The 12,176-nt window shown below is 33.8% G+C and overlaps 1 protein-coding gene across 1 annotated transcript in view; it reads right to left on the bottom strand.

Moving 5' to 3' along the window:
• The window catches only part of EML4 (EMAP like 4), a 117,376-nt gene that overhangs the window by 83,514 nt on the left and 21,686 nt on the right, over positions 1-12,176 (bottom strand). The window contains exons 2-3 of the mRNA XM_044663278.1: positions 11,489-11,668; positions 1,527-1,653 (exon numbers count right to left, since the gene is read on the bottom strand). Coding sequence (XP_044519213.1) covers positions 1,527-1,653; positions 11,489-11,668 — 307 coding nt within the window. The remainder of the gene's footprint in view (positions 1-1,526; positions 1,654-11,488; positions 11,669-12,176) is intronic.

The raw sequence follows: 12,176 nt of genomic DNA, 5'->3' as shown, positions 1-12,176 counted from the left end.
AAATAACAAACAAACAAAAACTAGTGGCTCCCCATCACCTTCAAGATCAGATACAAAATTGCATTGGTTTTCAATTCTTAGTACAGGAAATTTTATTTACCAGAATGCCCTAAGGTTCAGCCATTATAATTAAATCACTTTTCCAGTTAATTATTAATGAAAAAAGGAAATTTTTTTTCAAAATTTGTTATTTAAAATCTAAGATGCACTGATTTCATCTTTTAACGTCTTAAAATGCTTAAGGTAAAGAACATAACCAAACCCCTCTAGGATGACAATGGATCTTGCAGAACTTTGTTCTCATTATTATGAATAGCAATGATCCTTATAGTTTAGATATAAAAGGTAAAAGACTAGTTTCAATTTGGACTGATCCTATATAACCTAGAAATGGTTTGACCAAGTGAGTCAGAAAAATTTCTTGTGTGAAAACTTGTCTTCTTATTTATCTTTTTCACTTAGAAGTGATAATCAATAAATAATTATGGTTTGTGAGATATTCTACTTAAACTGGGCCAGGTTAATTAAATTTTTACTATATTAAAATCCAGTAATCTTGGGAATACATACAAATTCTTAGCATGTTCTTCAATTATCAGTATTTGGAAGGCTAAACATAAAAATTTAAGTTCTACTTCACTATTTAATCCTAGGCTTTTGTATTATCAGTTTTCCTGTTAATTAAAATAAGGGAAGCTTTTCAGTCACAATAATTTCCTAATCTTATATTGGATCTTCCTTCTCTGCTCCGATCTACCTGGCAAAGGAACTGAAACCATATTGAAAATAAGATGAGACATTAAGGTAATCTATTATGTCTCCAAAGTTAACACAGTTCACCAACACTAGAAAGCTAAAATAGTTTTTATTTCTTCAGTTTCTTCTTCAATAGTACTTTGCAGCAAGCAGATGTAAGGACATACATTGTTTATTTGATAATGTCATGATGTCATTAGCTAGAAACTACACAGATGGGGAAAATCCTGTAAACAACATTACTAGAGAAATGAATGAGGATACTTATCAAATTAAATAAGAATAATCATTAGAATAAAATGAAAGATTAAAACTATAAAAATAGTTACATTTTCAAAATATTTTTAAAGTATTTTTCAAAGACGACATTAATTTTGCAATTCCAGCCAAAGATACAGTAAGTTTAATACTTCTTTTCTATCTTAATGAAATGCACAAGATTTTATTTCTATGGGAAAATTATAATAATGTAATTAAAACTGACACATTAGAACAAACAACAAATTATACATTAAAAACATGCTTGGCCAATTTTCTCTAAAAAGTAACAAAAAATTAGGTTTTTTGGTTCTTTTATCCAGAACCAAATGCTTCCATAGTCTTCATTAATTCAGCATGGACAAAACTGGTTCAATGTTAGAATCCCCTACATTCAGAAATTAAGTGTTTAAAAAGGATATTTCATTTGGATTCCAAATTACTTTTCAGAAGTAGCCTGTAAATTATAGTTAACATCTGTACAACTTATGTAGCTTATTTTTGATAGATACCTTTTAGCAGCAGATGAAAAAGTTTCTTTTCTTGCTATTGATATCGAGCTGCCCTGGTTTGTTTTTTTGCCTTTACCACTGCCATTGCTTACAGACTGAGAAATGGTTCCCCGAATGTTTGACTGACCTAAAAAGGATTTAAGGGAAAGCATCACATAAAACTTTTAAAATATTCATCATGGGAGGAGGGTTAGTAAAAAATTAAAAAAAAAAAGAAAAAAGAAAAAAAGGCTACTGACATTCAGAATCAGGGCTTAAAGGAAATTGTTATCATTTGGTTATCTTTTCTTTTTACTTAATGAATACCCCCCAGCAGAAAAAGAAACTTCAGTAACTTAAAAGTAAAAAAGATATTATAGAAAAAACAGGTATTAGGGAAAACATAAATTAACTTTGTTGTTAGTTTTGGGCCTCTTCCTCTTTGTTGTTCACTTTCAACCCATCAGCATGAGTTTTTTATTTCTTTTCTTCCTCACTTAATCAGAACTACCCTTCCTGTTACCTTAGTCCAGAATCCAACTACTTCATGCTTAGATTCCTACAAGTCTCTTCTTGTTTTGTTCTCACCTATACACAATTGTTAAAATAAATCTTCCTTAAACAAGATAATAAAGAATTTCAGAGCTAGAAGAGATTTCATAGGCTATCTAATCCAAATAATTGAGAATGAATTCTTATTATACTACACCTGACAGGTGGCCATCTAACTTGTGCTAGAAAATTTCCAGTAAGATGATAACCCACCACTTCCTGAGTCAGCTCATTCCACTATTAGATTGTTCTAATACTAGAAAAATTTCCTGTACATAAAACAATTTCTGCTTCATTTGGCTTTCCTCCTGTGGATATATTCTCTAATTTATCAATGCCTCTGATGAACAGTGGAACTGAACACAATAATCCAGATATAATCTGACAAGTAGCCTGTGATTTATAGCTAACATCTGTATACTTTGTGACACAATTTATTTTTGATAGATATATTGTAGCAGCAGATGAAAAAGTTTATTTTCTTGCTATCAGTATTGAGCTGCCATGGTGTGTTTTTCTGCTTTTACCCTGGAACATCACTTCTTGTGATAGAATTAATATTAACTAGAATTCCCTGAAGTAGCTCCCCACAAACCTACTCAGAACAGGGGAAGGCCTAGGCCCCCCTTCCATAATCCTAGGGATCAGTTTTCCCTAAAAATAATCAAAGCTCTCCATGGATCAGAGTCCCAGCTTTTGCCTACGTAGCCTCCTTGGTCACCTAAAGGAATAAAAGCAGCACAGGCAGTTGGGGCCCACCCCTCAGCTCTGGTGGATTTCTGAAGATCCTATAAGTAAACATATCTTTCTCTGATGAACAGATGCTTTCCCATATGGAGAAATGGCCCACATCCCCAGAGAAGCTAAATGCTACCTTACTGACATACTTCTGTGTTAGGGCAAATTAAACTTCCTTTTGTTAACCATTCAATGACTGGAGAGTGCCTCCTATTATCCCAACATCGAACTAAGGCATTAGTTGTCTTAACACTTTCCCTAGAGAATTTAGTCCATGATATCCTACATAATCTCCCTTTTGAAACCTACTTTCTCTAAATCTAAAATAGATGTCAAGCATATATCCCCAGCTTTCTTATTCTCTATCATAAAAGAGAAGATGGAATTTTCATTTTTCTCCAATATTCATCAATTTGACTCTATCAACCAATTCTTTCTTGTTGGTGAAACTGAGAGAAAACAAACACTTCCCCTTGTTGATTATCTTTTGAAGTCCAAACCATCATTAAAGCAAGATAAAAAATTACCATATGCTATAATGATGACAAAATCTACTTCAATTTCTTTCCTCCATTACTCTTCACTTAAATTTTCTCCACTGTGCTCTCTTGTCATTAAATTCCTTGATATCCTCACATGACCAGAATTTTCTTTATAAACAGTTACCTAAACTCTGTTACTTATGAATAAAGGATACCAAATTGGGGTCCACAGTTCAGTCACTGGTCTCACTCCAAATCTTATGGATACCTAAGAGGTCAGATTTGCTGATGTCCTGTGTTAGGACTGATACTTCATCCTATTTGTTGCTTATATATCATATTTCTGTATAGTTATGGGGGGGGGCATGGTTTTACTATTGTCTCCTTTCATGGATATTGAACATTACAAATATCTAGGTGACCCAAATGCTAGTATCCTTACATTGCAGCTATTTTCTATTATATCTAGGCTTGGTTGATATATCTAGGCATTTTCTCCCTCTTTCTCTTTCCCCATGTTCCAATTCTGTTCTAATTTAAAGACCTTTTCATTAGACACTGAAGAGAGCAGGCAAATACATTTTTATCAGACTTTGTCAGGTGTATTCTATCCCTGGACAGGAGGAAGCTTTTATTCCTATATCTTAAGCTGAGGCTTGTAAGTCCAAATACTGTTTCCTGACCAACTCTGTCCCTAACCAGCTCTTTACTTCTCAAATTTATTTTTCTCTTCTGAAATCCATAGTTTTTTTTTTTTTTTTTTTTTTTTTTTTAAACCCTTGTACTTCGGTGTATTTTCTCATAGGTGGAAGATTGGTAAGGGTGGGCAATGGGGGTCAAGTGACTTGCCCAGGGTCACACAGCTGGGAAGTGGCTGAGGCCGGGTTTGAACCTAGGACCTCCTGTCTCTAGGCCTGACTCTCACTCCACTGAGCTACCCAGCTGCCCCTGAAATCCATAGTTTTAAATGTAAGCAGTGAAGAAACATCAATTTTGTCATAAGAGTCTCAATTTATATTTTTGCTATAGTCATCAGGTTTGCCAAATCTTGGGAGGGACACACACACACACACACACACACACACACACACACACACACACCCTCTCTTCTACACCCTCATCACCACTGGGAAGACAACAGACCTCTACATTAACAGTCACTAAACACCAATATTCTTCTCTTCTTTCTTTGACTTCTACTCTGTGATGCTTCACTCAAGAACATCTCTGAATCTACTTTATCTTTCCTAGGACTAACATAGTTGCTTCTTCCTCTGAGCATCCAGCTTTCTCCTCCAGGTAGAACCTCAGATATTTGACTTTTTAAACTCTGAAATGTACAGTCCCTTTTCCTCTCCTCCTTCATTCTATTATGGTACTTCTATTCTTCTCATTTTCTGAATTGAAAAGCTTTTTCTTATTTCTTCTTCTTTTTATGGAGTGGGGATTTAGTAACATATAAACTGTCCCTGATAATCTGAAGTATAGAAGCATTTCTTGAATGGTTTATCCTATTAGACCTCCTACTCAAGAATATTTCTAAGTTCTTAATTTTCTATTGTACCATGTTTAAACTTGCCAGTACAGAATTTGAGGTCCTGTACTTCCTGAGCTCATCCAAATCACCTACTACTTCAGGCCAGCTCATCTTCTACAAGCAAATTTGTATCTTTATATTTATATCATGTCTTTCATCTTGAATAATCTCTTTACTATATCTAATTCATTTCTTTCAGCTTAAAAAACCAGAATCAATAATTATACTTAAAAAAAAAACACATACTCCATTCCCTTTGAGCTTCTGTTTCTCTTCATCTCAAACTCTTGACATTATCTCCCACTCTTTCCTCCTTTTCCCCAGATTCTGATAATAAAAATGGACTTTCTTCCTGTTAAGGCTAGTATGCCTTTGATTCCATATCCTCTAATCTTCTCCAGCAGATTACTCCCTCAATCAACATCTCCCATTCTCAATCTTTACCCAATCAACTGGCTCCGTCCCTGAAGACTTCAAACACGCCAGAATCTTCCCTCATCATTAAAAAAAAAAACAAACAAACAAACAACAAAAACTTTCACCAAATGATAGTTGTGTTAAGTCAGGTGATACTATCTATATTTCTGTATACTTAGTAATCTTATACTTATCTAATTACTGAGAAATAACATCCCAAATCTCAATTTTTTGCATCTGGTTAACTATGGTATGTGCTCTGTCATTTCTCAAGTGCCCTTTGTAATGCTTCCTATTTTTGGCTTGCTAGCTATTTCCTGGTTCAAGTGCTTCACTTCCATCTTCAGCCAAACAATTTAATTCATATAAGTTCATACAATTTTGTACCAGTAGTTTGTCTTCACACACACAGTGCCTTTGGGCAGGATTCTCAAGTTACATTCATTTGGTTACCCCCAAGGGGTCCTAATGGGTTTTCCAGGCACCAGCTGTGACACAATCTGTCTTCCTGGCAGTCAATAATAGCCAAAAGTGCTTTAGCCCTTTCCCCTTTCTCCACAATATAGGTAATTTTATTTGGCACAGGGTAAAATTTCAACTAGTAGCTTGGGCATATGGTAGTAATGATTCACTGCTGTCAAAAGGAAGCATTTTTGGTTGGAGAAGATAATTAAAAAAAAATTACATGGCAGACTAGTTAAAAATTACTAGGAAAACCCACTACCCAGTTAAGTGGTCTAGTATGCTGTACTCAGGAGGAACTTATTAACTCAGCTAATAAAGAATAATAATAGTTAACATTTATGTAGCCCCTACCATGTGCCAGGCACTGTGCTAAGTCCTTTACAATTATCTCATTTTATCTTCACAACTCTGGGAAGTAGGTGCTATTATTATCACCCCCATTTTACAAATGAGGAAACCAAGGCAAACAGGTTGACTTGCCCAGGATCACAAAGTTGGGAAATGTCTAAAGCTGGATTTGAACTCAGGTTTTTCTGACTCAGCACTCTATCCATTACCATTATGCCACCTAGCTTTTAAGTTGCTAGCACGCTAAAAGACATAGCATATAACAGGATAATTAAGGAGAAGCAACTGTTTAAAGTTTGTTTCTGGGTTTTAAAAAAATCATTAGAATGATGCTACTATAAAATGACATTGAACCTTACAATCCCAATATTACATAGTTAATATCATGCATTTAGGCAGATGTAAGGTCAAATCATATTGTACACAATAACTACCTAGTAAAAGTCTGACATAATGGTTTGTGCCTTAACACCAATATCATAAATGGCTAGCTATTTTAAGAGTTCTGCCACTGAAATGTACAAATAAGGACACTGTAAAGAAAAAACAACATAAAAACTCCTTTGGTACATTTTTATATCATATATGACAAATTTACCCACAAACTCCCAAATGTGCCTGAATCAGATTAAAACATAATTGGGAAGGAACAGCTAGGTAGTTCAGTGGCTAGAGATCCAGGCCTAATGAAGCGAGGTCCTCAGTTTAAATCTGGCCTCAGAGACAGTCTAGTTGTGTGACTCTGGCAAGTCACTTAATCTAAATTGCCCAGCACTTACCATTCTTCTATCTTGGAACCTATACTTAGTATTGGTTATAAGACAGAAAGTTAGGGTTCAAAAATATCTATAACTGGTAAATGTCTTACCAAAAAAATTTTTTAAACCACAATAAAACAAAGATAATGTGAATTTGGGGTTTCTAACTAAATATATGGCCTTCAGATGTTTGTTTCTATTTGAGTTTGATGCCACTGCTTTGCATTATTATTTAAATGTCAATAACTCATATGGGGTAAAATAGAACAATACAAATTACAATTTAATTGGATTCAAAAGTTCACATTAAATTAAATTATAGCAAAAGAAGCTTTTATTAGACAAAAAAATCTACAAATAATTCCTTAATTTTAAAGTGTTTTTGTGAAATTCTATAATTATAACGTAATATATAGTCAGATAGTATTTTATACTAACAATGCTTATTCCAAGTATTCATAACACAAATATATTGTCTAATGTCATTCCCAATACTTAGTCTATTTTTAAACTTACATACAAAATGCCAAGAGCTGACAGTCATTAAACATTTTTTCTTGTCACTTTCTATAGTCCTCTATATATAGACAAGCTCCATGATAATGGAGTCTAGGGTTGCCAGTGATCACATTAATGGAATTCTGTACATAACTACAAGAATTACTTTTGAAATTCCAAAATCAAGTTGGAAGAGATATCTCAGAAAGATACATTTTTTTTGACCAAAGGAAAATTTCACTATTTCATACTTCAATGGATCTATGATTTCATTTGGAGTATTCCTTCTGATGATATATATGACAATTTGGCTGTGTTTTCTCATACAGTGTCTTATGTCCTTATTCTCTCAGTAACCTAATGTATTTTAGAAACCAGCTAATGTAATAGGCTCCTTCTTATTGCTCCCTTAGACATCCTGTAGATATCAATGGAACATATGGGCTTTCTAGCTTCTCTTTTGCCACATGACCCGCCAATGAATTGTCTATCTAAATTCATAACAGTTTTGAATTCATCTTCATAATCTATTCCACTTAAAAGACAAAATAGTTAAGGCATTGGTTTCAAGTTAACAGAGGGACTTAAAACTGTCAGTAATAGAACTCACAAAAAACACCAGGTCACTATTTTCACACAATACCATGTTACACGAATTTGAGTGAAAAGTTTCAAAACTAGGATTAAGTTTTAAAATATTAGTTTTTCTACAAATGATAATTGTTAATATGAATTTCAACATTTTAACAAATATTTATTAAATGTATACTATGTACAAGACACTAATGTAGGCACTGAAGTTGAATGTACAAAAATAACATTTCTTGCACTGCTACATTTTGGTGAAGAGATCTAAAAGATAATTAAATACAAAGTAACCAGGAGGAGGAGGAACATCTAAGGGGAACAGGAAAAGTTTTGTTAAGGGGACAAAACTTGAGCTGAGTCATGGATGTCAGTTATTACCAAAATATATCTCATGTCTGCCCCTTTTTCTCCATTCACATAGACATTATCCTAGTTCAAGCAACTATCAACTTATTTCCCATGCCAGCAGTTTTCAAACATTTTATTCTCAAGAAAGACCCCTTTAAATTTTTAAAAATTAAAGAGGATCTCAAAGAGCTTTTGTTCAGGTGTATTACATCTGTGGTATGCTAGTAAATGTTTAGCAACTGACTTTTTGGAAAAAAAGTATACATACTTTCATATTTAATTTGCACTTTTCACATTTTCTCTATCATTTTCTTAAATCTAGACAATCAACAAAACAGTAAGTCAAGCCCTAATCTGTAGCATTTCTAAGGTGGTTAGTGGTTTCTATACCAATTTCTAAAGGGTAAATGCTCACACTAAAAAATATAACAATTAGCTTTCACAAGTCAGTTCAGCCTGGCTCCAGAATACCTGTGGTTATGTCTGCCAACATCTACAGCATTAGAAATAAAACTTAAAAAAAAATATTCTCATGGAAATAGTTTTGTCCTCAAAGACCTTCTGAAAAGAAGTTCACTTTGAGAGCTGCTGTCTTAGACTATTGTTAAAGCCTGACAACTGGTCTGCTTTCAGTCTCTTCTCTCTACAACCCATCTACTACGTGACTGCCAGACTGATACTCCAGAAATATAGATCTGATCAAATCATTCCCTAGTTCCAAAAGCTCCAAGGGCTTCTTTTTGCCTTCAAGAAAAAACACAAACTCTTCTGTCTTTTTAAAGTCCTTTGCACTTTGATTCCAGCCTGTCTTTCCAAGTTTACTGAAAATTACTCTCTCCAGTAACTTCCTACATTCCAGAAACATTTTTCTATTTGCTATTTCCCATATATGATACTCTCCTCCCTCCTACTTCTCATTTGCTGAGGCTATCTCCACACCTAGAACATATACTCCATCTTCACTTTTGGAAATGATCTACTTTGCATAGATTTTGTATTTTGACTTTCTGCAAATGTGATGTTTTTTTTCAGTAGGATATAAGCTCCTTGATGGCAGAGATTGCCTTACTTTTCCTTAGTTAAGTATCACAGGAGATATTTTTTAAATGCTTTGGGGAGAAAGAAAGGAAATAAGCATTAAGTGACTACTGTGTGCCAGGCACCATGCTAAGCATTTTGCAAGTATTATTTCATCTGATTTTTAAAACATTCCTGAGAATTAGGTGCTATTACTATCCACATTTTATAGTCAAGGCAACTGACTTGCACAGGATCATATAGCTTGTAAGTATTGGAGGCTAGATTTGAATTTAGATCTTCCTGATTCCAGGGCCAGTGCTTTAAGACAGTATACTACCTAGATATCTCAAGGAGACAGAAATAAGAAGATATTATATTGCAAGTGTGGGGGATGCCCTTTACAAATACATGAAAGCAGGAAAGGAAAACCTGATTTTAGGAACAGGTAGCAATCCAGTTTTGTTGGAACAGAATTCTTAAAGAACAATTATGAACTAAATCTGGAAAAGCAGGTTGCAGTCAAATGGCAGAGGCTTTTAAATGCTTGTTTGAGGCATTAGTATTTTATCCTGGTAGCAATGGGTAGCCAGTAGTAATAGAAGATTATTTTACAACTATGCATACTGGGAGCAGCTAAGTGGCTCAGTGGATTGAGAGCTAGGCCCAAAGACAGGAGGCCCTGGGTTCAAATCTGACCTTAGACATTTCCTACTGTGTGATTGGGCAAATCACATAATCTCCATTGCTTAGCCCTTACCACTCTTCTGCCTTAGAACCAATACTAAGACGAAAGATAAGGGTTTAAAAAAATCTATGTGTAAATTATATTTTGGTTTTAAATGAGAAGTACAAATATTCAAATATATGAATAAGAGCATAAGAAAATTTAAAAAATGAGATGGTAATCAAATGAAAGAAGACAATATACAAAAAAAAAGCTAAAAGAGGGAAAGAGAAGGCATCTAGCTTGGGGACAAGATGACGGTGAAGTGGAATCTAAGAGTGTAGATGATGGGAAATGAAGAGTTAGCTAACCATCTGAGCTCTCTTTATATGTAGGATCTGGGAAGAGTATTTTACTCTATTCTCTAAGCTTCCAATCAAAGGGGCAAAGGCTAAATGAGGATTCTGATGAGGTATAATTATCAAGGACAAAGCATTCTCAGAGATGGTAATTTTCCTGATGATGGGCTTTCTGGGAGAGGGGTAGTGGTAGAGCTGTTGATGGGAAATGGATTTTGGGATGTCTTGCAGTGATCCTTTTGCCATATGTTTTGTGTCTGGTACTTTAGCTGTATTACTTTATCCTTGGCATTATAATTGAATTGGAAAGAAAAGCAAGCAGTATATAAGAGAGAACTACAATTTAATTACGATTCTTTTTTTTCTGGACTACTATGTATACAGAAATGGTCATTTTCATTTGATATTCACTTAGTTCAAAATAAAAAAAACGTTTTTCTTCATAAATACATATTCAAGAAGGAAAAAAAAGTGTTTTTCCCCCCTTTCTTGAATTTGATACAAGCTCACTCCCTTCAAATGACTCATTGAGTTATTTTAACTAGAAAGTCTGAAAATAAGGAAGAAAGGTAGCCTGTCATGGATAGGAAAAAGGCTGAATTTGGAGCCAAGGACTCAAGCTCAAATCCCAAGTCTACTACATATTATTTCTGTGATGCTGGGCAGATTATTGAACCTCTCTGGGTCTTAGTTTTTTCACCTTGCAAAATGGAAAAGATGAACTGAAGCTCCTTCCAGTTCTAAATCTATAATTCTATAATAGCTATTTGCCTGATGCTTTCATTGTAAATAAGTTCAAAGCAACTTCTTTTCCCGATCAGATGTACCTATGATAAAGTTTTATGCTGCTGCTTGAGGAAAGTATACAACAGACTTTGAAAGGGCTTGGAATATTTATTTTTCATTTGTAGATCAGTTACCACTAATTTGTTAAACTAGATTGTTTAAGAAATCTTTATCATAAGCTGACAATACTTAGTATCACAAATTTTGAATAGGTAATAAGGTTCATTGAGTTTCTCTCAACACATAAAACTAACAAAACAACCTCAAAATGAATTTTTATTATTACTGACTTAAAAGGGAATATATTTTTCATGTACAATTCTAATGATAAAAATAATATAGAAATATGATGCCTCATTTCAAAGGAAACTAGAATAAATTGAAAAATGAAACATTCCTACTACTCAAAATATATTTAATTACCTTTACTTGAGGCTGTTTTTTTCACAGACACATTATCTTCAGAGATTGTAAGACGCCTTAACACATCAGCCAAAGCTGCCTTTAGAACTGTGATTTCATCTTCTTGTTGCTGAACTCGCAACTCAAGAGCACAGAGTCGATCCTGGACATCAGAAGTACTTGTAGCAGAGATACTATCATCTATTAAAATATTAAAGAGAAAAGAGGTATCTTCAATATAAATTCTAAAAAACTACATCTAAATAAAAATCACGAGAAAAACAGCAGATAAATTAATTTTTGAAAATCTGAAGATTGGTAAAACCTTAGTCTTTTGTAAATGGATTCCAATTAATTTGTTCCAATTGTGATTTATTTTCATACCTTGAAAAATAACCCTTCTTAATGTAACAACAAACTTCCTAGGATGGTTACTGAGTATTATATAGTATGTTCACATATGATTTCTGCTTTCATCTCCAGAACATCTGAAAGGAATCATGCTCAGAAAATTTGACATCTTCAAAGATAGTAAAATTTCTATCTTTGGCCACTATTTATGTTCTCAGTGATTACCAAAATATACTGTGAAATGATTTGTGGGTTGTTTTGTCCATTTCTATTTTGAATGAAATACTTGTATAGCTCCTATGAACTCAAGGTCAATGGCTAGGAAGTCCATTATTATACAAACTCTGCTTGCATTATC

The sequence above is a fragment of the Gracilinanus agilis genome, chromosome 2 (genome assembly GCF_016433145.1).
Source record: "Gracilinanus agilis isolate LMUSP501 chromosome 2, AgileGrace, whole genome shotgun sequence".
Lineage (NCBI taxonomy): Eukaryota > Metazoa > Chordata > Mammalia > Didelphimorphia > Didelphidae > Gracilinanus > Gracilinanus agilis.
The sequence above is the reverse complement of the archived record's forward strand: the minus strand, read 5'-3'. Positions and strand labels throughout refer to the sequence as shown.